At 47.6% G+C, this 25,535-nt stretch overlaps 1 protein-coding gene across 1 annotated transcript; it reads left to right on the top strand.

Moving 5' to 3' along the window:
• Positions 1 to 570: 570 nt before the first annotated feature.
• Positions 571 to 17,821, top strand: LOC127348160 (disease resistance protein Pik-2-like). Its single transcript, XM_051374250.2, has 2 exons — positions 571 to 1,469; positions 15,416 to 17,821. Exons 1-2 carry the CDS (start codon positions 571 to 573, stop codon positions 17,757 to 17,759), a joined length of 3,243 nt encoding a protein of 1,080 aa, XP_051230210.1. The 3' UTR covers positions 17,760 to 17,821.
• Positions 17,822 to 25,535: the final 7,714 nt, after the last annotated feature.

Raw genomic sequence — 25,535 nt, 5'->3', positions numbered from 1 at the left:
ACGGGTGAGGGGCAATCATGTTTTTGTGGAGCGCTTACGCGCAACTACTGGCAACACGACGTCGTCCGACGACGAGTTCCCGAACTACGACTTCTTCTGGATATCGACGACCTCTTCGGCAACTCCAACATGGACGACAACGCCTACGCAGCTGCTGCTACCGTCAACATCGCTGGTGCTGCTGCGACCAACGCTGGACCGTACATATTTATGTCTTACCTGCTTTAGATCTTGGTAGAGTTTCTAGTACTACCGTTTGGATTGTAGATTATAAAAACGACAAGTTGTTTGAGAGGAAAAAAGAGCTAGCACGGGAATGTCCTCTCTCAAAGAACGAAGTGCACTTTAAGTTTTTTCTTCTTTCGAGAGGCCTCTATTGGTTTTAAAGCTCTTTCGGTCCTAAAGCTCTTTATTCTGTTATCTCAAAAAAGGAAGGTCTTTATTCTGGCAAGGACCTGCAGGCGTGTCGTCATGGACTGGCATCTCATTCTTTCATCTGAGTAGTAGTGCTCCCATGGATCATTTTCATTTTTGACGCAGGCAATCGGAGCCTCGATCGCCTGGATCAAGATGGACCTGGTCGTGGGTGCCTCCAGCGACGCCGTGAAGTCCCTGGTGGGCAAGCTCGGGAGCCTCCTCGCCCAGGAGTACACGCTGATCCAGGGCGTCCGCGACGACATCCAGTACATCAACGACGAGCTGGCCAGCATGCAGGCCTTCCTCAACCGGACCAAACGGGCCGGCAGCCACGCCCACGACGAACAGATGCAGGACTGGATGAAGCAGGTGCGCGAGGTGTCGTACGACATCGAGGACTGCATCGACGACGTCAACCACCGCCTCGGCCACGAGCCTCGGGGCACCGGCAAGCTCGTGTACCTCCGCAAGGCGTGGTATCTCCTCACCACGATCTGCGTGCGCCGCAGCATCGCCGCCGCGATCGGCAACCTCAAGGTCCGGGCGCAGCACGTGAGCGAGCGGCGTGGCAGGTACGGGGTTGAGAACCTTACTACGGTCAGCAGCGACAAGCCCGTGGCCGCCGGAGCTGATGCTGATGATGCTCCCACGGATCGGCTCGTCCCTCCTCCCCAGCTCATTGGCACGAAGCAGCCCGTGGGCGTGGAGAGTGCCATAAAAAAGCTCGAGGAACGATGGTTCCGGAACCAGGAGTACAACACCCAGGAGGGCACCTGGAAGAGGTTCCTTGCCATTGTCGGATTTGGTGGCCTTGGCAAGACCACGCTCGCCTTGGAGTTGTACCGCAAGTTTGGAGATGAATTCGACTGTAGAGCATCCGTGCAGGCGTCGCAGAAGTTCGATATCCTCCTGCTTCTCAGGAGCCTTGTGAAGCAGTTCCATGAGCAGCAGGCTAGCGCTTCTCACAACGACGACCACCCCCTCGACAAAATTGATGAATGGGAACAAAAAGATCTCAGAAAGAAGCTCGGTCTCCAATTGCAAAATAAGAGGTACTACTCCCTTCTTTCCTTCCAAAATACTGTACAAACATGATGCTCTCTTGTTTATTGGTAAATCTACAATAAACATCTTTATTAGTCAGCCGTTAATTACCTATATATATAGAGTAAATTCCAGTTTTTACTCCCTAATTTCAAAAATTTGACACTAATTACCCCATTCAGCAAAATTTTATCCTAATTACCCCATTTAGTGAAAACTTTGCCAATTTTTACCCCATATAAATTTTATAAGCGATGCAATAGGTGTTTCCCTTCTGCTAAGACATACATATACTACAATAAAACTACAATGGCTCTAATCAGTAACCACCATGTCTAGGCAAACTTCTGGCCTCATATTTTTGCTTCTTCTCCCGTGCGTATTCATGGCTCTCTCATCTCAAGAATCAAGATGAATCCAGCTCCACCTACACCATAGGTGTGTGTGCTCTTTTCTCCATTGCTCACATTTATCCAACAACTTGGTAGTTACAATAGCTTTTTTACCGCAAGGCTTCCTGTTTGAACCTCAACTATATGGTCTCACACTGCGTAAGTGCAGTGAACTGTAGATGCCACATGCGAACGTGACCTATCGAATCGCTCAAAAAATTACAGTACTTGGATTAGGTATGCCTTCACGAACAGTCTATGTGACACATCAAGTCACCACTTGTACCTGGCAGCCGGGAATCACCCATCCAATCGCTTAAAAATAATATAGGAGATAAAAATTGGCATAAGTTTTACTAAATAGGGTAATTTGGATGAAACTTTCCTAAATGGGCTAATTGGCGTCAAAATTTTGAAACTAGGGGGTAATAATTGGAATTTACTCATATATATATAATATCAACATAAATTATTTAAAAATTATGGGAACAATGATTTTATTCGTTACTAATATACCATGCCATTTTTAACTTACTCATATTAAGCTTTACAGTTTGATCATAATAATATTACTCAAATTTATGGAAAATGGACCAGTTCCTTGGAAATGCAGAGGTTATGATAATTGCAATCAGCCCAAGCCAGTTAGACTCAGTATCTCGGTGAGGCTCATAGAGGTTATGTGTGCGTGTGCGTGTCCGTTTGTAGAGGTGGGTGCATGTATCTTTGAGCATCTGGACTATGTTTAAAAAAATATGGAAAAACAGAATTCGCTCAGCTCTCGCTCCCGTGGGCTACTCGGGGGTGTCCGCCGCCAGCCCCCTAGCGCTTGCTCCACGCCTCCCATTAGCCGCCAGCCCCCTAGCGCTTGCTCCACGCCTCCCATTACGCTCCTTCCTCCGCCAGGGAAGTCGCCAGGTAAAGCCCGGGTGGCGCATCTCTGTTAGCCAAATAAACCTGGTTAGCTCCATGTGCGCGTATGTTAGTGGACGCATAGGCGCGTTTGAGCTAGCTAGGTTGTTAGTGATCTGTTGGAGCGGCCGTGGTGTGCGCGTTGATCGTTGATCGCGTCGTGAGCGCGGAGCGGCCGGACGTGCAGGTCGTGCATGCGTGAGACGGAAGTGCGATCGTGGGCATGGGCGAGTGGAGTGTGTGCGTGCGTGCTCTGTATAAATACTCCCATGTGCTGATCGCGTTGAGTACTGGTACGAGCCAAGTAAAAAAGAAAAGAATTCGGGCGTTGGTGCACCCGTGGCGGCGTTCGTCGCCGGCCAGAAAATCTTGTGTCACTATTGTTCTTCTTCCACCTCTGAGAGAGAGAGAGAGAGAGGGAGAGACGGTGCAGCCTCGGGCTGCACCAACAATCTCCTCAGTCATCATCTTGGTGGGCTATGGTGGTGTCCGCTCCTGCTTTCTTCCAGCAGTGTTGCAGCGGCATGGCGGCGGGCAACACTTGGCGATGGCCAGATACGGAGGAGTAGTGGGCGGTGGAGGGGTGGTGCTGGCTGGTCTGATTTAGGCCTAGGTGGGATGGGTGGGCTGCGACCTCTTTGCGTTGCTGCTCTTGTGGGAGCTCGCCGAGGCCCTCCTTGGCTTCACCCCAAACACGAGGACGCCTGGGGCAGTGACCCCGGGCATGGTGGTGGTGGCCTCCTCCTCTGCCATAGATGGTTGGCCGTTTTGCGTCCTCTTGCGGCGGATCTTGTGATCCAGCATCTTGTCCAAGTTGCAAGTCGGTACGCGCGACGGCCGGTGAAAACCGAGCTTCGGTCATGGTTGGCAATGGTGTCATCTATGCGCCGTTATCGCGTTGAAGACATCGCCATTGCAGCTATCGTAGCCTTACTCGTAATGCTCCGGGGGAAACCATAGATCTAGGTCTCCTTAATTGGACAATGCGGCGGTGTCACTCTTCCTCATTGGTGCATTGTTGTTGGAGCAAATGCTGTATGTAAGTGGTGGATTGGTGTTGGGTTAACCGTGTCAACGACGGTGTCTCTGCGACATGGCGAAGTGGGTTCTCTTGATGGACGTGCCATGAGTACTATATGGTGCTACGACATCGTCGACTACAGCAAGGTTTATACGGACCTTGGCCATGAACTTGGCTTAGCGATTCGATGGTGGCAACAGCTTCAGAAGCATACGTATTGAAGGCAATAATAGTTGTATTGATTCTAAATTGATACTGCGTACTTGCATTGAGAGTTCCTTGAACTAATTATATAGTAGTAGAAGACTTAGGGACTAAGAAGCCTACTAGAGATAGAATCCTAAACTACCAAATATAGCAAACCGTGTCCTACTCTAATATCTAATTGTGGTATACTCTAACACCCCCCGCAGTCGGATCGGTAGTGACGGGGAATACAGCAAGAGCGTCACGGACGGTCCGACTGGAGCATAAGCCGAAAGCGCCGACTGGAAGAGGGGGCCGGTGGATGATAGCCCTTGATACCGATGTCGATGTAGCCGGTAGTTAGGGCGTTGTAGTCGCGGTCGATGGAGCCGTGTGTGATTTAATCGCCGTGGATGTTGATGTTGTTGTGGTCGGTGTCGTCTTGAGCCTGGGGGAAATCGCCATAGTGATAAAATAAAAGGCGGTTGCAGCCGTAGTCAACTCGAGGTAGACGTAGCTGGATTTGTGGTAGTTGAGGTAGGCGACACACCGCGCCGAACTTGCCGGGCTCGGGAGCGCGCCAGGGACGAAGGCACGCGCCGGTGTTGCCGGTACCGGGCGTGCGATGACAGGGACCACCATGAGCCAGGTGCGCCAGAGTTGGATGGAGTAGCAGAGAAGGCCTCCGTGTACGGTCGGTTGCGCGCCGTATGCGCCGGAGTAGATGAAGTGGTTGCAAGAAGAAAATTGAGCACATGCGGTGCAAACAAAAAAATTAGACTGCAACTCTAACGGTATGGTCATTGTGGACGAAGATGACGAGGTGGTTGTCGATGGTGATTAAACTGTAGCAGTAGTAGATGTCGGGGATCGAACCCGTTTTATTCATCTACATGCAAGAGCGCGGCGACGCAGAACCCGTTGGCGTTGACAAAGACCTTGATTGGTGATGACGGCGACAATGCAGTATGTGCGGCAGAGTTGTTGGTGTAGATGGTGGTCGGCGATGATGACCAGCGACGATGATGCAGCCCTTTGTTGATGGCGAGGCGTATAGTTGGGATGGGTGTTCCGGTTGGTGTTGGCGAAGATGATCCGACATGGGCGTGAGGTTGGCGTGAGGTTGGAGTAGAGACGCGTGATGACAACATGGTGAGCAGACTATTTGGTGGCTAAAGAAAAAGAGAGAAAGAAATAGATCTGAAACAAAGTTTGCTAAACTACGAAACTAATCTAAAGAAAAACCTAGCAACGAGATCGGATGCCCCCGGCGGAGATCATGGAGATCGATCTCCCCGGGGGCGGCGGAAGCGGTGGGTGGCTAAAACCTAGGTTGCAAAAAGAACCGCTCTGATACCATGAAGGCAATAATAGTTGTATTAATTCTAGATTGATACTGCGTGCTTACATTGAGAGCCCCTTGGACTGATTATATAGTAGTAGAAGACTTGGTGACTAATAAGCCTACTAGAGATAGAATCCTAAACTATCAAATATAGCAAACCATGTCCTACTCTAATATCTAATTGTGGTATACTCTAACACGTATGAGGTGCTCGATGAGCATATGTTGAACCGGACTTGTGTTCCAGGTTCGGCATAGGGTGTGACTCGGTAATGTCCCTGATGCCTAGCTGATGGAGCATTATCTTTTTAGGCCATATGCCCCCGATGTCATGATCTTCACCCATTGTCTGGTTTATATGTGTTCTGTGGTGGCTTTAGGTTGTTTGTGATATATGTTTTTGTTGGACCTTTGTTGAATATAAAATTTACATAAAGATTGTATGCATCTTTTTGATGCAGAATGGATAATTCTGTTGAACTGGGTGGCGTCACACTAATAGGATACAAAATGGATAATTCGGTGTTTTTATTCATTTTTTGATGGTTGATATTTGTCTCAATCATTTCTGATCCGTGATGTAAAACTTCTGAATAATTTTTGATGGGGCCTAAGGGCTAGGATGTGCTCAGATCCCACGAATTTGACCAAGTGAGTGGATGGGGGAGATGGAAAAGGGGAAGAACACACACAAAACCCAAATCAAAACACACACAACCCAACACAAACCAAATTTACTCCCTTGGTAGGTTAGACCAAGCCAATAGAACCACTTCTTAGAGAGACCGTTGGGTAGAATCTAACAAGTGGGAGATTGGTGTTGGAGACCTGAACTAGAACTTGGATGAGAGAGGTGATAGCCTTGAATCATCCATGAAGAGTAGAAATCCCTCAAGAGTGCCTTGATACAAAGAACATATTCTAGGGAGACAAAACTCAAAGTAGTTTGAGCCTAAATTATGTCTAAACCCTAATTGAGGTGGGGGAAGAGGTACTTATAGGTCCAGATTCGTACAGGGGAAAAATGGGCATTACAATAAAGTATCCAGGTCCATAGATGAGAAATAGACGGTCTAGATGAAGTCATCTCGGGTGGTGCCGGCCTGGTTCCGGCGGTAGTGCCGGCCTGGCTCGCGGTCGCGTCTTCAGAAGGCTGGGGCAGCAGTGCCGGTGGTTGGAGGCCGGCAGTGTCAGCGGCTTGAGGCCGGCAGTGCCGGCAGCTTGGGGCCGGCAGTGCCGTGGTGTCGAGGCCGGCATCTCCGGGGTGGTGAGGTCGGCATGGCCGGTCCTGGGCGATGGCCTCCGGCTGAAACTCTTCTTCTCCTTCTTCTTTGTCCAGCGTCGGGTCTCCTGCGACGTACTTCTCTCGAGGCTCGTATCTTTTCATGTAGGGCTTTCACCCGAGCTCGAGTCATAGGTCCACTTGGGGGACTAGTTGGTCTTGGTGTAGTGTCGTCCTTAGGCGGGGCTACATCATCTGCCCCCTTGGGAGAGATTCGTCCTCGACTCTTGTTCCTCCTCATCTCCATGATAGGGTGAGAGATCCGAGATGTTGAAAGTGTTGCTCACCAAGTACTTGGAGGATGGTATGTCGATGACGTAGGCGTTGTTGTTGATGCGCTTGAGGACCTTGAAGGGCCCATCTCCTCTTGGCTTTAGCTTGGAGTTGCGTTCATGAGGGAAGCTTTCTTTCTGAAAGTGAATCCAAACAAGGTCTCCTTCTTCAAATACTCGTTCCTTCTTGTTGGCGTTGAGGTGGGTAGCTTGACGAAGCACATGGTCTTGTATGGTTGCTCTTGTGTCTTCATGTAGTTTCTTCATGGTGGTGGTGCGCTTGTCGAAGTCCATGTTCGTCCTCTCATGAAGAGGTAGTGGGAGGAGGTCGAGTGCCGTGGGAGGGTCGAAGCCATAGACGATCATGAATGGACTCCGTGATGTTGTGGAGTGCTTGGCTCGATTGTAGGCGAACTCCGTGTGGGGTAGGTACTCTTCCCATGACTTCAATTTTTTCTTCACTAGTGTGCGTAGAAGAGTTGAGAGGCTTCGATTGAACACTTCCGTTTGTCCGTCCGTTTGCGGGTGCGAAGATGATGAGAACAAGAGCTTCACTCCAAACTTTACCATGAGCGACTTCCATAGATAACTCATAAACTTGACGCCTCGATCCGATACAATGCTTGCCGGTATTCCGTGTAGGCGAACAACTTCCCTGAAAAACAACAAAGCAATGTGTGAAGCATCATCGGTCTTATGGCAAGGTATGAAATGAACCATTTTAGGAACCTATCCACTACCACAAAGATCAAATCATGCCCAAGTTTTGTTCGTGGTAAGCCTAGTACAAAGTCCATGCTTATATCCGAGCATGGTGCATATGAAATAGGCAAAGGTGTGTAAAGACCATATGGGTTGGTGGTGGACTTAGCTTGAAGGCATGTAGTGCAACGGTTGCATAGGCGCTCCACATCTCGCTTCATCTTCGGCCAATAGTAATGAGTGGATAGAATAGAGAGTGTCTTGTCACGTCCAAAGTGTCCTATGAGACCACCTCCATGTGACTCTTGCAAAAGCAACTTTCGAAGAGAAGACTCGGGTATGCAAATTTTGTTAGCTTTAAACAAGTAGCCATAATGCAAGTAGAAATCATCAAATCCTCGTTCAACGGAACACTTCTCAAATATGGGTCCAAAGAAAGAATCGGAAGGGTAGAGTTCTTTTATCTCCTCAAGACCCAAACCGTGAAAATCCAAGCGAGTGAGCAAAATGTTGTTCTTGCGGGAAAGAGCATCCGCGACCACATTGTCCTTTCCCTTTTTGTATTTGATCACATAAGGGAAGGACTCAATAAACTCAACCCACTTAGCATGTCACTTGTTAAAATTTGTTTGGCTTTTCAAGTACTTCAAAGACTCATGATCGGAGTGAATAACAAACTCTTTTGGCCAAAGATAGTGTTGCCAAATCTCAAGAACACGAACCAAAGCATAAAGTTCCTTGTCATAAATAGGATAGTTGAGGCGTGCGCCATCCAACTTCTCACTATAGTATGCCACGGGTTTTCCATCTTGCATAAGAACTCCACCAATACCGAGTCCACTCGCATCACACTCAATTTCAAAAGCTTTTGCAAAGTTCGGAAGGACGAGTAGTGGTGCCTCGGTAAGGCGTTTCTTAAATTCATCAAAACATTTTCTTGAGCCTTGCCCCACACAAACGGAACATTCTTTTTGGTAAGCTCATTTAAAGGGCAAGCAATGGTGCTAAAGTCTTTCACAAAACGGCGGTAGAAACCGGCGAGTCCATGGAAACTTCGAACTTGACCAACGGTGGTGGGTGTGGGCCAATTATGTATGACGTCAACCTTCGAAGAGTCTACTTCAATGCTATTGGTGGAAATCACAAATCCAAGAAAAACCAATTTGTTTTGGGCAAATGTGCATTTGGGAAGATTTGCATAAAGCTTCTCATGGCGTAAGATGCATAAGACTTCTCTCACATGTTGAACATGGTCCTCGAGATTTTTGCTATAAATGAGAATATCATCAAAGTAAACAACCACACTCTTTCCAATGAGAGGTCTCAAGATATGGTTCATAAGACACATAAAAGTCGATGGAGCATTTGAGAGACCAAATGGCATGACAAGCCATTCATAGAGACCAAGTTTGGTCTTGAATGTTTTCTTCCATTCATCACCAATTGCCATGCGAATTTGGTGGTAGCCACTACGCAAATCTACCTTAGAGAAAATCGTGGCACCACTCAACTCATCAAGCATATCATCTAAACGCGGAATGGGATGGCGGTATCGAACGGTAATGGCATTCATGGGGCGACAATCCATACACATTCGTTGCGTCTCATCCGGTTTAGGAACGAGAATCACCGGAACCGCACAAGGGCTAAGGCTTTCACGAACGTACCCTTTTGCGAGGAGATCTTGTATTTAGCGTTGAATCTCCTTTGTGTCTTCGGGGTTGGTGCGGTAGGCGACGCGGTTTGGAAGAGGAGCGCCGGGTATGAGGTCGATGCGGTGTTCGATGCCCCGAAGCGGTGGTAGTCCATGAGGTAGCTTGTTGGGGAAGACATCTTGAAACTCTTTCAAAAGAGACAACAAAGACGAAGGAATGTTGGTTAAGTCATTAGTTTCCGACGATGGTCCCTTGCAAATGAGCACATAGTGCAAAGTGGTGGATGGGTTTTCTTGCACTTCTCTCCACTCGCTTTTGGTGGCTAGGAGGACGCTATTTATCTCACTCATGTATGGCTTGTGGCGCTCACTCTCTTTTTGGTGGGTCGCTCCCTCTCCTCTCAACTCTCTATGGTGGTTGTGTTGTTGGGCCCTCGCTAAAGCCTTCGCATTGTCCGCGATGATTTGGCTAGGAGTCATTGGGCGAAGCTCAAACTTATTATCCTTGACCGTGAAGGTGTAGACATTTGAGTGTCTATCATGTATCGCCTTCTTGTCGTATTACCATGGGCGCTCAAGCAACATGTGGCACACCGTCATGGGCACCACGTCACACTCAATGGTGTCTTCGTAAGGGCCGATCTTGAAGTTGACGGTTACGATATGTTGTATCTTGACATTGCCCTTGTCACTCAACCATTGGACATGGTAAGGGTGAGGATGCTTTCGGAGCGTGAGGTTGAGCTTCTCACACAACTCGGTGCTTGCTAGGTTGTGGCAACTTCCTCCATCGACGATGACCTTGATAGACTTGCCACCAATACCGGCACGGGTTTGGAAGATGTTGCACCGTTGGTCTTCCATAGCTTATGGTTGAGTTGTTAGCACCCTTGTGACCACAAGCGAGGGGCTAGGGTCATGCACACATAAGAGAGGGTCTTCTCCTCTTTCTTCATCATAATCTTCTTCATTGGTGATGGCGGCTTGGACAAGAGCTTCATATTCACCTTCAGTTAGCGTTTCTATGTCACCATTCTCCATAGTGATCATGACTTTGGTATTCTTGCACTCGAAGGACTTGTGGCCTTGTGTGCCACACTTGAAGCAAGTGACATTAGGGGGTCCCGTAGAGGTCTTTGAGGATGCAGTGGAAGTCACCGGTTGCTTCATGCGACTTTGGGTAGCCGTTTGCTTGGATGGTGTAGAGGAAACGGAAGGCTTTGCACTTGATGGAGGATCGGATGTAGCGAGCTTGGAGGCAAAGTAAGATTTGGACTTGGAGTACTTGCTGTCCTCGTTCACTTGACGCTCGGCCTTGGAAGCTTGGTGTACCAACTCAATCATGTTGGAGTATGGTTGGAATTCAACTATCCTCTTGATTGGGTAATTGAGGCCATTGAAGAACCTAGCAATAGTTTGGTTCTCGGATTCTTGGATGTTGACTCGCATCATAGTTAACTCCAACTCCTTGAAGAACTCCTCGACGGTCTTGGTGCCTTGCTTCAATTGTGGTAGCTTGTTGAAGAGGTCGGTCTTGTAGTGGGTGGGCACAAAGCGAGCTTGCATCTCTTCCCAAGTGTCAATTGGGTCTTCACCCTTTTCTTCCCTTAGAGTGACTACTTGCTCCCACCAAGTGTTGGCATAATCTTCAAACTCAAGAGATGCCATGGCCACTTTCTTGGTACTGGAGTAGTTGTGGATGCGGAAGATCTTGTCGACCTTCAGTGCCCATGAGAGGTAAGCCTCGGCGTCGTCTTCACCTTTGAACTTGGGCATGTTGAACTTGAGCTTGCCATACATGTTTTCTTCATCTTCCAAGTTTCGTCGGCGAGGGCGGATGCCTTCATCTCTTGCGGCTTGAGGTGGTTGAGGAGGTCTTCCACGGCCAACCATAGCATTGGGTTGGTGTTGAATTTGAACACTAGCTTCACTTGGTTCGCGATGATGGTGTTGTCGAAGATCTTGACGAGCTTGTGGAGGTTGTTGACGATGTCCAATGTTGTTGGCCTCCTCTTGAGCCATGTCCGGGTCTCCTCTTCCATGTTGTTGTTGACGGGGATGATTCCGGAGATCATGCCTCGGTGGGTCTTGATGACCTTGGTCTTGAGCATCAACATGTGGCTCACGAAGAGGTGCCGGTTCCATGTTGTGGATGACGTTGTCGTGGGGTTGGTCATCACGCCCATGGTGGGCATGGCGATCCTCTTGATGGCGTACATGGTGTAGTACTTGTTCTTGTTGAGGACGTTCATGGGGACGAGCGTGGCGATGAAACTCTCCTCGCCTCGAGTTCGATCGAGAGTCTTCATGACGATCATGTGGGCGACGAAGTCAATGATGGTCTTCATGCCTTGAGTTGGAGCTTGAGGACGTATGACGATTGTGAGAGTAGTAATCTTGCGCCGAGCTTGATGATGAGGAAGTAGAGCGATGTCGGTGTCGGTGACCCAAGTTGTTGATGGCGCGCTCGAGACTATCCATGCGCCTCTCCATGTTCGCATCATTGGCCGCCATTTGGCCATTCAAGTTGTCCGTAGCTTCTCGAAGTAGGGTCATATCTTGATTGACGATGGTGAAGTTGTTGGACACCTCCTCATATTGCTCGTCGATGCGTGTTTTGAACAAGGCGAGTTGCTCCTTGAACTCTTGGCGTTAAGTCCATAGGTTGTGTTGTGTAACCAACCGCTTGTTGTTGTGGAGGACTCCATCGTCCTTCCCTTTATCTCCATTCCTATCCATGAGATCAAGGCAAGAGCTATATGGTGGTGGTTAGTGGAGAAACTACCTTCGGGTCTTACCTTGAAGTGATGGAATTGGGTCGACTAACAATACCGAGAGCAAATCGATTTGTGTTGGGGTACTCACACAAAAACACAAGCAAAAGCTAGCAAATATGGTGGTAGGTTAGGATCATGGAAAGCCAAATGATGAAATCCAAGATCAAGTGTATTGTTAAAAGTGGGTAAGCTTCAAAAATCAATTGTCCAAATGGTGATCACGAAAACAAGAAAGATGTGGAACACACACACGAGATGATTGCGGTTAGTGCGACCAAGGAATGAGCGGAAAAAGTAAAAACCCCTTAGCAAGGGTGCTCGGTGTCACACTAACACAAGGAGAGGCAAAGTTTGGTTGCAAACGAAGAGACAACAAGATTTACACGCGACCTCTCTTCTCTTTTCTCTCTTTTGCTTAAAAGCTTTTCCTTCTTCGTATTTGGTGGCACTAGACACTCTTTGCTCTTTTTGCTATTTTTGTGTTTTTGCGGCTTTTTCTCGCACTATGTTAGCGTTAGCCTCGCTTTTGCTATTTTGCCACACGAGTTTTGCTTATAAGCTTAACTCCACACTACACACACCTCACAACGGGGACGCGTGTAATGTCTCGCAACACTTGACAAGCAATGCTCGGAAGGTTTAGATCGCAAAAGGAAAAGGGATTTGCAAGTTATACCTAGATGTGGCGTAGGCGGTGATGATCACGCAACTTGCAATATGGTGGTGGGATCAAGAGTACGTTTGCAAGTTCGGGGTGCCGAGAGTGTCGTTGCTTGAGCAAACACAAGAGTGAAGTCGTGGTCGAAATGGAGCTGGCGAGCTTGGCTTGTTCCTGGCGGCAGTGCCGGCCTAGATGGGGCGGCAATGCCAGCCGGGGCGGCAGTGCCGGCCTTGAGGTGGCGGCAGTGCCGGCCTGGGCGGTAGTGCCGGCCTGGCAGGAGCGGCAGTGCCGGTCCCTGATGAACCGCTCGAACTGTTCTTCGCGAAAAGCGGACCAAATTCGACCAAAACGAGGAAAATCGATGGAATTGAAGTCTAGAAAGTGGGAGAAACGTAGATCAACCAGAGGGGCATGAAATCCATGGACCAAAACCACTCAAAACTCAACCAAATCACAGATCTGACCAAAGGCAATTTAGGGCTATTTTTGGGGAATTTTTTGGAATTTTTTTGGGTGTGAAATTGGATGGATGGAGGTCAAATCCGGGCTAACCAAGAGCTGCTGATACCATTTGATGAGGCCTAAGGGCTAGGATGTGCCCATATCCCACGAATTTGACCAAGTGAGTGGATGGGGGAGATGGGAAAGGGGAAGAACACACACAAAACCCAAATCAAAACACACACAACCCAACACAAACCAAATTTACTCACTTGGTAGGTTAGACAAAGCCAATAGAACCACTTCTTAGAGAGACCCTTGGTAGAATCTAACAAGTGGGAGATTGGTATTGGAGATCTAAACTAGAACTTGGATGAGAGAAGTGATAGCTTTGAATCATCCATGAAGAGTAGAAATCCCTCAAGAGTGTCTTGATACAAAGAACATAGTTCTAGGGAGACAAAGCTCAAGGTAGTTTAATCCTAAATCTTGTCTAAACCTTAATTGAGGTGGGGGAAGAGGTACTTATAGGTCCAGATTCGTACAGGGGAAAAAGGGGCATTACAATAAAGTATCCAGGTCCATAGATGAGAAATAGACGGTCCAGATGAAGTCATCTCGGGTGGGGCCGGCAGTGCCGGTCTGGCTCGCGGTCGTGTCTTCAGAAGGCTGGGGCGGCAGTGCCGGTGGTTGGAGGCCGGCAGTGCCGGGGTGAGCAGGCCGGCAGTGCCGGCGGCTTGGGGCCGGCAGTGCCGGGGTGTGCAGGCCGACAGTGCCGGGGTGTCGTGGCCAGCATCTCCGGGGTGGTGAGGCCGGCAGTGCCGGTCCTGGGCGACGGCCTCCAGCTGAAACTCTTCTTCTCCTTCTTCTTTGTCCAGCGCCGGGTCTCCTGCAACGTACTTCTCTCGAGGCTCGTATCTTTTCATGTAGGGCTTTCACCCGAGCTCGAGTCATAGGTCCACTTGGGGGACTAGTTGGTCTTGGTGTAGTGTCATCCTTAGGCGGAGCTACATCAATTTTGAACCTTTCCAATAAATGAAAAGCCGTGTGCATCACCTTGATGCAGAGGCTGGGTAATGCCCCATTTCGAAAAAAACAATCTTTTTGATGCAGAGGCCTAACCTTCTCTTCACGGAGAAAAAAAGGAAGAAAATATTCTAGTGTTTTTTTTCATTCAACATGGTTCTGCCATAGCATTTACTTTTAAATCTAAACAAATGAGCATATATTGAAAATTATTTCATGTTAAGTTTTCTTGCATGACGCTTTTATTTCTTGCTACTTTTTTCGAAATGGTGGTATACCCCGGCTTCTGCATCATGACGATGCACACGACCATTTATTAGAAAAATAGGTTTCGAACAGTATCGTTTACAACTCACGCATTACCGAGGATTGATACAAAAATCGACCATCGAAAACAACACATGCTATGACTACACATCAACATAGCCTTCTAGTATGTCGCCAACTAGGCTGGCACAAGATATCCTGAGCGACCATCATTAGCTGTGTCCAACCAGAAGCCATCGCATCCCGCTGCCCCTCCGGAGAGAGTAGGACCCAAAACTGGACCCAATGGGAAACCATATGGATAACCTGCAAGAAATGAAAAAAAGGCATTTTTATTAAAAGTTATGTCATTTCTGACCCTCCAAATAGACCAACATAAAGCAGAAACCCCAATCCGGATAAAAACCTTAGATTGTCTATCTACTCTATTTAACCAATTACCAAACATATTAGTAATATTAGTCGGAGGTGGAAGATCATAAGTGAAATTAACCGTACGTCATAAGAGTTTAGCTAAGGGACATTCAATAAAAAAGTGATGTATGGTCTCCTGTTCCCCACAGAAAACACATTTTGTACATCCATTCCAATGACGTTTAGCTAGATTATCCTTAGTTAACAGAACCTTATTACTCAAAAACCACATGAAAATCTTAATCTTAAGGGGAATTTTAACCTTTCAGAGATACTTTCTCAGAAAAGGTGTATTGTCACACATAAAATCTTCATACATAGACTTCACTGTAAACAAACCATTAGATGTCAAATTCCAAACAAAACGATCATCCTCTTCATTCAAATTTACCATCATGAGTTTTCGACATAATTGCAACCATACAGTCCATTTATTACCACTCAACACCCTTCGAAATGTAATGTTCAGCGGTGTTTGGGCTAATACCTGTGCAACTGTGATATTTTTATGGTGTACAATATTATACAAGGACGGATATTGATGAGCCAAATGAAGCTATTCTTGTAACTCTTATACTTTTTTTTGACCATGCTTCAAATAGGTACCTTATTTTGATAGATGACATTTGGTCTATATCTGCATGGGAGAACATTAATGATTCTCTACCTGAAAGCGAGAAGGGTGGTAACATAGTGGTGACAACAAGGTTTAAGTCTGTAGCTGCAGCTTCTTGCCGTGGACGACATGGTTATATTCATGAGCACGAGCCACTTCTTCAAGTGGAATCTGACAAACTATTTAGTCAAATTATCCTGGGAACGCTTGATATTCCAATTAGAGCTGCATTTGATGGTGGGATCACCTCTACTGCTCCTGACAATATAATTAAGGCTGCATTAGACGGCCAAATTGTCAAAACTGCATTTGATGGCCAACTTATCTCTAGTGCCCCTGGCAAGCAAACTAAAATGGCATCGGATGGTCAAATTATCTCCAGCGCTGATTATAATCCCAATAAGATGGCATCATCTGGTGAAATTACCTACGGTCCTCCTAATGATCGCAGTAAGAATACATCAGACTTCTCCAGTAATCCTAGTAAGGCTGCATCAACTGGTCCAACAAAAGCTACATCAGCCGGTCAAACAAAAGCCGCACCTGATGATGGTGGAATAATGTCAGCTTTGTTGAAGAAATGTGGTGGTTTGCCTTTGGCCATCATTATTGTAGCAGGGCTTGTGGCAAGTAAACTGAGATCGGGCACTAGTTTGATGATATTAGATGCCTATTTGCGTAAAGTAGACAAGGATTTGAGCGGAGGGTTGGGAACAAATCTCACCACGGAAGGAGTGACAAAAATACTTGACCGATGCTACAATGATTTGCCTGCTGGCCTTAAGACGTGCTTGTTGTACTTGAGCATGTTTCCCAAGGGTTGCTTTATCAGCAGAAAGCGGTTGATCAGAAGATGGATAGCAGAAGGGTTCATCGTTGAGAAGCATGGGAAGAATGTTGAGGAGGTTGCTGAAGACTGTTTCAATGAACTCATTAGCAGGAACTTAATAAGGGCAGTCAACAATAGTAGTAACGGCAAGGTGAAGAACTACCAAATTCATGACATGGTTCTTGAGTACGTTGTATCCAAGTCAAGCGATGAGAATTTCATCACTGTGGTGGGTGGGCACTGGCAGACACCGTTTCCAAGCTATAAGGTGCGCAGGTTGTCTGTCCACAAAAGTTCTTTGGAAGAAAAAAACACAGTGGAGAGAATGAAATTGTCACATGTGCGATCCTTGACAGCATTCATAAGCTTTGAAGCAATGCATTCTTCTTTGTCTAAGTTTCAGATATTACAAGTGCTGGATCTTGAATTCTGCCGAGATTTGTCACCCCATCAACTCAAAAAAATATGCAAATTGCATCAGTTGAAGTACTTGAGTCTACGCCAGACTGACATTGACGAGATCCCATCCGAAATAGGTAAGCTGGAATGTTTAGAGGTACTTGACATAAGGGAGACAAAAGTGAGATTGTTGCCTCGATCCATTGAGAGGCTTAAGAGAATGGCCCATTTGCTTGCAGGCAACAAAAGCAAGAGGGTAGCTTTGCAATTAACAGAGGAGATCACAAAAATGACAACTCTTCAGGTACTATCTGGCGTGGAGATATGTGGAAGCTCAACTTCATCAGAAAGCAGAGCCTGGTCTAAGGAATCGGTCCAAGACCTCGAGAAGCTCACCAACCTGAAGAAACTCAGCATTTACATACTTGGGAAATTGGGAAAATCAGATAAGGAATCATTGCTGTCTGCTATTGAGCACTTGAGCAGCTGCTCCCTCAAGTCTCTTGCAATTGACGATGACTTCACTGGCTTTCTTGAACACTCGCTCAATTCTTCAGAAGCACCGCCGGAGCACCTGCACTCCCTGGAGCTTTCGGGCATGTTGTCTAAATTGCCCAAGTGGATTGAGCGCTTGCATAGCCTTGAGAAGCTAACTTTATCGTTAACTTCACTCACTACAGATACTTTGGAGGTTCTCACTGACCTGCCTGAGCTCTTTTCTCTCACATTTTCCCTTGATGCAGTGAAGTTGAACAATCCAAGTTCGCTCACAGTTGTGCACAAAAATACATTAGAGTCAGGAGGGGAGATATTTGTGCCAATTGGAGGCTTCGAAAAGCTTAAGCTACTACGTTTCATGGCACCAATCCTGCCACCTATTAGTTTCCCTGAAGGGGCAATGCCAGTGCTGGAGAGGCTCGAGCTAAAGTTCAGGGCTGTTGATGGTGTTCATGGCCTGGACAACCTTGCAAGTCTCCGACAGGTGTTTCTAACAGTCAGCGGTAAGGCACCTAAGGCTGCTGAGGAGATCAAGGGACTGGCGAACAAGATGAAGAATCCCCCTACAGTGATTGTGGACGAGTACAACGAATCGTCAATGTAGCAATGTAGCATCAGATCATAGTTAACCCTTCTCAAGTCATATTTTGAGCGAGTAATTATTGTGTGTGATACTGTGATGGTGCTTTATTTACAATTTTTAGAACTGGTGTTCTAAAGTCAAGTGATGTGCTTCTTGTGGTTATGCTATGCTCCGGAAGCATGGTCAGAATAATATTTATAGCATTATTTTTCAGAAATAAAAGAAATCACTTTTTGTATTGATTAACATGGGTTGACTTAGGGCATCTCCACTAATGCCCCCCAAAACCCCATCAGCAACCCCAAAGCCTTGTTTGATGCTAGAGTTTTAGTGGGAATTAGTGGAAATAATCCGCAACAAACTCCAAATCCCCACTTATTATAAATGCATGTTTGGTGTTAGAGTATTGAGCGAGTTTAATCCCTGCTTATCCCCACTTTTTCTCAAATCCTAGTGTATTTTTTTTAATCCCCAATGTTCTACCCCTACCTAGTGAATAGGGATGTAGTTTTGTGGGGATTGGGTGACGCTAGGGGTTCACCCAATACTATAGAGTATTATCCTAACTAATCCCCACAAACGCTCTAGTACGAAACAAGGTCCAAGCGGGTTTTGGGGGCTTTGGCCTAGAAAATAGGCCCCAACATAAGAATCCAAACCATGCTGACAGGCAGGGGTAGTCTAATATTTGGTCTGGCATTACCTGCAGGGATCACTTGGGGGCGCCTCAAATGTACCGCATTGGATTAACCGCGCGGGTCCCTCTCGGCACCGATCCAGCCATTCCCTTGCCCTCTATCTTCCCCCGAGCGCTCGGCTCCTCTTCATTGCTCATTCATGGATGTGCGCCGATGTCCGCTCACAGCTTCTACGACAGACTGATGACGTCATCCCGGACTCTCAATGGTGGTCGCCGAGCTTGGCGCCGAGCAAATGAAGGGGTTTGATGCAAATAAAAAAAATCATCCTACATGATTACCCAAGATCTATCTATTAAGATACAATAACAAAACTGGATCTAGAAGAACTCACTAAGCTAAAGTAGAAGAGGCTTGATGATGACTTTGAATGTGGTGATCCCCGCAGCTAGGTGGTTTGGATGCTAACATGAAAGCATGTGTCGCCAAATATCCCGCTTACGGTGTTTTTGGTATGATGTGCCCTCTCGTGTCTATCGACATAAAGGACATATCGAGGTTTTGGATCAAGTTCTCTTTTGCCAGTCGAGATCTTCCTCCTGCACGGGCGTCTCTGTGACTGTCTCCCATCGTTCCTAATTGTCGACTCAGAGCGGCCCTGCGCGCACTTGACGTGGAAGCTGCAGTTTTCCTTGCTTTAAGTATTATTCTCTGTTTCTCTAACTCTCGTCCAACACGAGCGAGTTTATATTTATATACCAGCAGCGCTTCCGGTGTAGCCGTGGTAGTCATCGGCTCTGTGCCATCCATGGCTCTCTGAGCTCTATCCTAAGCTTCTTGCGGCAGATGTATCTTTTCTCGCGGCGTGGACCCGATGTATTTGCCTCCTGTTATGGTGAGATCTGCAAGGTTCGATGTATGTATTTCCCAAGTCATTGAAAGCTTCTGACGCTTCGTCCTCTTGTCGGCACGATTCCCCAATTGCACAGACTTGATGATATATTGCAGTTATGTTTTCATCATCTCCAGGGTCGGTGACGCCGTCGTATCGATCGGTGAAGACCTCCCGAGTAGAGGTAGATTTGTCGATGAAGTCGAAGTTGTCGATGCTTTTCGAGTCGCTGCTCAGATCGGAGCCCGTGAACGACCCGAAAGACATACCGTCGAGCAGATCGGCGAGTTCTCCGCCGATGGAGGGCTTGATGAAGCTTGGCGGCAAAACCTCCTCGTCGCTTGACTCGATCGATGATGTTGATGATCCCGAGAAATCGGAATCGGCCGCTAACAGTCCCGAAAAAATCGGTGCCGCGAGCCGATGCGATCCTTCTTTCCCGACGCGGAAGTGGAAGCTCCCGAACGTCATCTCCATCGACTCCTCCAGATCGGCATATGCATGCAAACGGGCGGGAGGGTGAGGAACAAAATCGACGAGATCAGGTTGGGCCTGTTTACCTCCGTCCATCAGGTTGCTTGCTGTCGATGATGTTGACGATGTTGATGATGCCATCGAGATCACCTCCTTGTCGCCTCTAATTCCAACAGATGGCGCCAGTTGACAAGGTATTAACTTGTCAATGCCTACAAATTGTAGACTTAGGGTTTCGTAGAAAGTAGAGGGAAAGTAGATCTTTATGGTTCAGCCAAAAAGGTGCTCGACTATGAAAAACTAGGGTGTATGTTGACAATGGATTCGATCCTCTCTTTCTCCCTCGGCTCCCCTTTATATAGGAGGTGGAGCCGAGGCTTTCGTATCGTACAAGTTGCAAACTCCGGGAGACTATTTGAGTCCTTCCCGTATAATTACATGACTCTTTATTACTAATCTAGATCTATCTTCTATATCAATGTTTATTGGGCTTCCGGGCCTCAAAAGTTTCGGGTCGTGGGCCTTCATATAACCTCGGGTACCTTATTCGGCAGGCCCATTCGGGATGCCTATGTCACCCGGGTTCTTCATGTAGTCGGCTCACACTATGTATGCGCGCGTTTGCTACTACTATTCCGGTTATGCGCTAGCTACTACTATGTATTTGGATGACATGACAATCCTATTGTATGCTATTATGTGCACTATGTATGCTATTATGTGAATTATATGCTATTTTGGTGAATTATGGAGAATTATGGTGAATTTGGTCGAATTATGGTGAATTTGGGTGTTGTAAAACCTGCTGAAATAAAAAAAAAACTGGGCAGGGCTACGCCGAGGGCAATGCCGTCGGCATAGACCCTTGCCATGGCCATATGGTCAGGTCTATGCCGAGGGTATTGCCCTCGGCGTAGCCTGTGGCCTGGGCTCCGGCCTGGTTCCTCACGTGCAAGGCTATGCCGAGGGCCAGACCCTCGGCGTATGGCCTGGCCCGGGCTCCGGCCTAGCTTCCTCCGCTCGCCACGTGCACGTCTATGCCGACGGTAATCCCCTCGGTGTATGCAGTCCCTCCGTTAACGGTGACGGCGCGCCAGCACGCTACGCCGAGGGGCTTCCGTCACCGTCGGTGTAGGAGGCGTATGCCGACGGCCAACCCTACGCCGACGGCGCAGCAAGCTCTGCCGAAGGAAGTGGACGCCGACGAGCTACGCCGAGGGCTTCCGTCGGCGTAGCCTACGCCGAGGGCCAGGAATGGCTACACCGAGAGCAGTCGGCCGTCGGCATACTCCACGATTCCTGTAGTGTCTGTTCGAGTCTATAAGACTACTAATAGCTACGAGTAGATTATAGATATTGATGTGCATGTCGTAGCAACTAAGGCCGCATGCTTGTGCGATGTGGTTCATGCAGTGACAAGGTATCGATTTGTCAATGCCTACAAGTTGTAGACTAGGGTTTCGTGGAAAGTAGAGGGCAAGTAGATCTCGAAGGTTTCAGCCGAAAAGGTGCTCGACTGCTAAAAGCTATGGTTGTGTTGACAATGAATCGATCCTTTCTTTCTCCATCGACTCCCCCTTATATAGGAGGCGGAGCCGAGAATTTCGTGATGTATAAGTTACAAACACCGGGAGACTCTTTGAGTTTGTCCGTATAATTACAAGTCTATATTCCAAATACACTGGTGGAAAAAGGGCCTTTGGTCGCGGTTGGCAACTGCCATTAGTCGCGGTTGCGCAACCGCGACCAAAGTAGCGCGACTAAAGGCCCCCCCCTTTAGTCGCGGTTCCTTACGAACCGCGACTAAAGGCCCGTCCACGTGGGCCGCGAGCGAGCGCGAGGCGGAGGACCTTTAGTCGCGGTTCTTCTGGCCAACCGCGACTAAAGGCCTCCGCAGGGTTTAGGGTTTAGCCCCCCCTGCCCCTAAATCTGGTTTCTTTTTAATTTGTATTGTTTTATTTCTTTTGGGTTTTAATTTTGAAGGAGTTTCACATATTCTACGGTACTACATACATGCATATGAATGTACAATTTCAAACAAATTTGAAATTAGAACCAAAAAGAATTCAAGAGGAATATACAATATATATTCAATATCGGATGACCATATACAATATATATTCAATATCGGATGACCATATACAATTTTGAACAAGTTTCCATCCATAATTTAGTGCATATAAAGATCTACGTCATCGTAATGGTGTTCTCCTCTAGGATCGATGACTTCCCTCGCCAACCATCCAGCTAGTTCCTCTTGAAGTGGTCGGAAGCGAGCTTCTGGACTAAGCGTCTTCCGGAGGTTATTCCTCATGATGTTGTTCTCACACTTCTGGTCCCGCTCATTGCAGTATCTCCGGATCCTCTCACAAACATAGTATCCACATAGATTGGTCCCCGGTGGCTGAATATCCCCAGTCGTCCGCACTGCCATTTTAAAATGTAGCTCTTTTTTGAATTCACCGACCTTGGTATCTACGAACCGTCTCCAAACCCTACGAGGCAAAGAAAATTAAATGAACAAGAGAGCTATTAATTAGTTACTTGATATTAGGAAATGATGAACGAAATAGGCCGATCGATATAGAGCGCAAATGAATGAAAATAATTACTTTTGCATCATTTTTCTCATGTCGGCCCAAAGCGCCGGATCCATATTCAGAGAGTCGTGGACGAGAACTGAGGAGGTCTGAAATTGAATTACCATAAGAATCCGGTGGAACCTGCGGACACGATACATGCACAATCATGCATAACTCATCGATTAGCCACATACCATGCATGGAGTAAACAAAAGAGAATGTGCTCAAGACAGAAACACTCACCCAAAATGGTAAGGAAATAGAATATCACTTTTGAGTTTCTGTTTTCTAATAAACCGCCACAGGTCATCCTCCACGTCGGCGGGGTGGTGTTCTAACACATATGAATTAACGATTTGTGGGTCAATGAACCCAACATCATGGATGTTCCTTATTCGCATTTCCCGCTTCTTCATTCTGCATAATAGCGTACACAATAAGATAGTTAGGACAATATATATATATATATATATATATATATATATATATATATAGTGCAGGCAATGAACGAGATGGGGTAGAAATTAATAAATCACTTACAGAACGTAGCAACTGATGATAGATTTGTCGAGATCGCGCAGATTGAAAAGCTGGAACAATTCACTCAGATGAATTTGTACATAGTAATGTTTGAAGTGATGCTCATATCTAACTTCCGCATAAATATAGTCTTTGGCGTTTTTAAGTTTTATGTAACCCTTGTACCAATTTAGCAGACCTTTCATTTGTCGAGGTAGATCCTCTTCCTGCGCAGGCTCGACGAGAGGGCCATTCTTCACATATGTAAATACTACGTCCTTCATTGGCGCCTCATCAAGGCCTAACAGTGCACGAAGAGTGATACCTAAGTCGGCCGCTTGTTCTCTGGCACTCGTTACAGTCAATCCATGTGCTGCCGCAGCTGCTATGATATCGGGGGCATCCGGACCGGCGGCTTGCACTATGAGCGGGGCGATCGATTGTTTACTTTGTTCCCCGAGCTGGGCAACTTCTTTCCCCCTTTCTAAGTTTTTCTCGGCCTCCTCCAAGGCTTTCTTCTCCGCCAACTCTTGGTTCCTCTTGAACGCGAGTGCTTGCCTACGAAGTTCACGTAAATAGTCGTCAGGCAGATTCTTCGCGGCTTGGGACGGTGTGTTCAAAAATGACTTAGCCCAGCTCTTTTCCTTGTCAGAAAATACTTGCTTGGGCTCGGGCTCTCTTTTCTTCTTGCAGTCCGCCTTCCATTTCTCATATTCAGCAGCCGCGTGTGCGTCGACTTCCTCGGCACTACGTTCCCAAGGCCTTGTGGGGAGAGGCTTCAGTGATGGCTCTGGTATCTTTGTGGTTCTAGGTACATAAGGGTCCGGGTTAATAACCCAGGACTGCTTCTGCTTCTTCGCCGGAGGTGGATTGGGGGGCGGTGTCTGATCACCCGCCGGACGAGGACTGGGGGGCGGCGTCTGCTTACCCGCCGGAGGTGAATTGGGGGCGGCGGGCGACGTGAAGGAGGTGTAGGTGAAGCACCACCACCACCACCGCCACCGCCACCGTCACCGCCACCGCCACCGCCACCGCCACCGCCACCACCACCACCGTAGGGGGGTGGACTTGTTGGCGCCTCGCCTGGAAACTTGATAAATTTCTTCTACCATAGAATGAACTGGCGCTTGACATCTCCAAGTCTTTTCACCCCTTCAGGTGTAGCAATGTCAATGTCCAGGTCCTCAAACCCTTGGACTATCTCCTCCACCGTGACACGAGCATAGCCATCTTGAATGGGGTTGTTGTGGTGGAGTGCTCCAGGTGGTAAAGCACTGCCGATGGCTACCTTCATGGACATGTTCCCGATAGGATAATACAGATGACATGCTTTCATCTCCTTTATATCGTCCACGGGGTAGCGAGGAGGCTCCGGTGCAGTAATTTCGACCACCAGAGGCTACGGTGCAGTAATTTCGATCGTCGGTGCACCAGCCGGTGAGGCCTCCGTGGAAGCCACGCTGCTTCTTCTCCGCTGCTGGCTTCCGAGATCCATTGGATGATCTTCATGCTGCGCCCGAGCTGCATCTCTTTCGGCTACTAGTACACTCACGGTTTTCTTCATCACATCCATTTCCGTTACCAACTTCGCCACAACATCTGCATCCCGATCCATCTTTCTCTTACGGCTTCTGTAACCGTACGGGTCATCGTTCTGGGGGAACCCTACTTTCCACGGAATGGGCCCCATGCCTCGTACACGTCCTCCGTGTTCAGGATTCCCGAGGTGTCAGGGCGTCGTTCTCTCTGTTGAACTTGATCCTCCCCTCTTGAGCATCCCTCATTGCCTCAATAAGCTTTTGGGTGGGTTTAATTATTTTGCCCTGATATACACACTCCCCTGTCTCCGGGTTCAGCGATCCCCCATGCCCGTACCACCAGCTTTTGGCCCTTGGGTCCCATCCCTCCGTGCACAGACGGATTCCTCGCGCCCTCAGCTCGTTCTCCATCTTCTCCCACTTAGGCTGCCAAAAGCGATACCCTCCTGGCCCCATAATATGATTGTACTCCTTCTTGGCCGCATTCTCCTTATTTTTTTTTTGATATTTCAAGGAACTGCTCCGATTTCTTTTGCTTCACAAATTCTGGCCAATCATGTTGCAGTTTCTCATATTGTCCTTTGAAATCCGGAGTCTTGCCCTGCTTGACAAAGTCATGGGCTAGATTTTGCTTGTATTTCCGGAATGCGTTGGACATCTTAGAAAGAGCGAACTGTTTGACTAGCTTGCACCTCTCCTTGTTTTCCTGAATCTTGTTACCCTTCTCATCGTATTTGCGGTATTCCGGAGGTAGAACGAAATGTTCCATAAGCTTGTTGAAGCAATCTTTTTTTGTTCTCTTATCGACAATAGTGAAACCAAGACGTGCCTTCTTTGGCTCATTCCACTCCTGGACGGTGATCGAGACGTTGTCTCTAACAACGGCTCCGCATTGGCTGATAAACTTGGTGGCATTCTTGCTGGGCTCCAGCGGCCTGCCGGTTTCTTCATCGACAACCTCGATGGTGCATGTTTCGTTTGGTTTCATCGTCTTGGTTGCGCCACGCTTTGACGACGTACTCGATTTTTTCGACGATCCGGCCGAGGGCTAAAATAAGAAAGAGAGTCGCGCGCGTTAGTACACACACATTTATTCATATCAGTTAGTTTGTATCACCAGACACTCAATATGTATATATATACCTCGGCGCCGG

This window comes from Lolium perenne, chromosome 4 (assembly GCF_019359855.2).
Source record: "Lolium perenne isolate Kyuss_39 chromosome 4, Kyuss_2.0, whole genome shotgun sequence".
Classification (NCBI taxonomy): Eukaryota; Viridiplantae; Streptophyta; class Magnoliopsida; order Poales; family Poaceae; genus Lolium; species Lolium perenne.
The sequence above is the reverse complement of the archived record's forward strand: the minus strand, read 5'-3'. Positions and strand labels throughout refer to the sequence as shown.

What these genes read in the sequence shown, in the direction of transcription:
- LOC127348160 (XM_051374250.2), top strand. Translation starts at nt 571, where the DNA reads ATGGACCTGGTCGTGGGTGCCTCCAGCGACGCCGTGAAGTCCCTGGTG. An exon ending in CTCCAATTGCAAAATAAGAG is followed by an intron (nt 1,470 to 15,415) that starts GTACTACTCCCT and finishes TGCTTCAAATAG; the next exon opens with GTACCTTATTTTGATAGATG.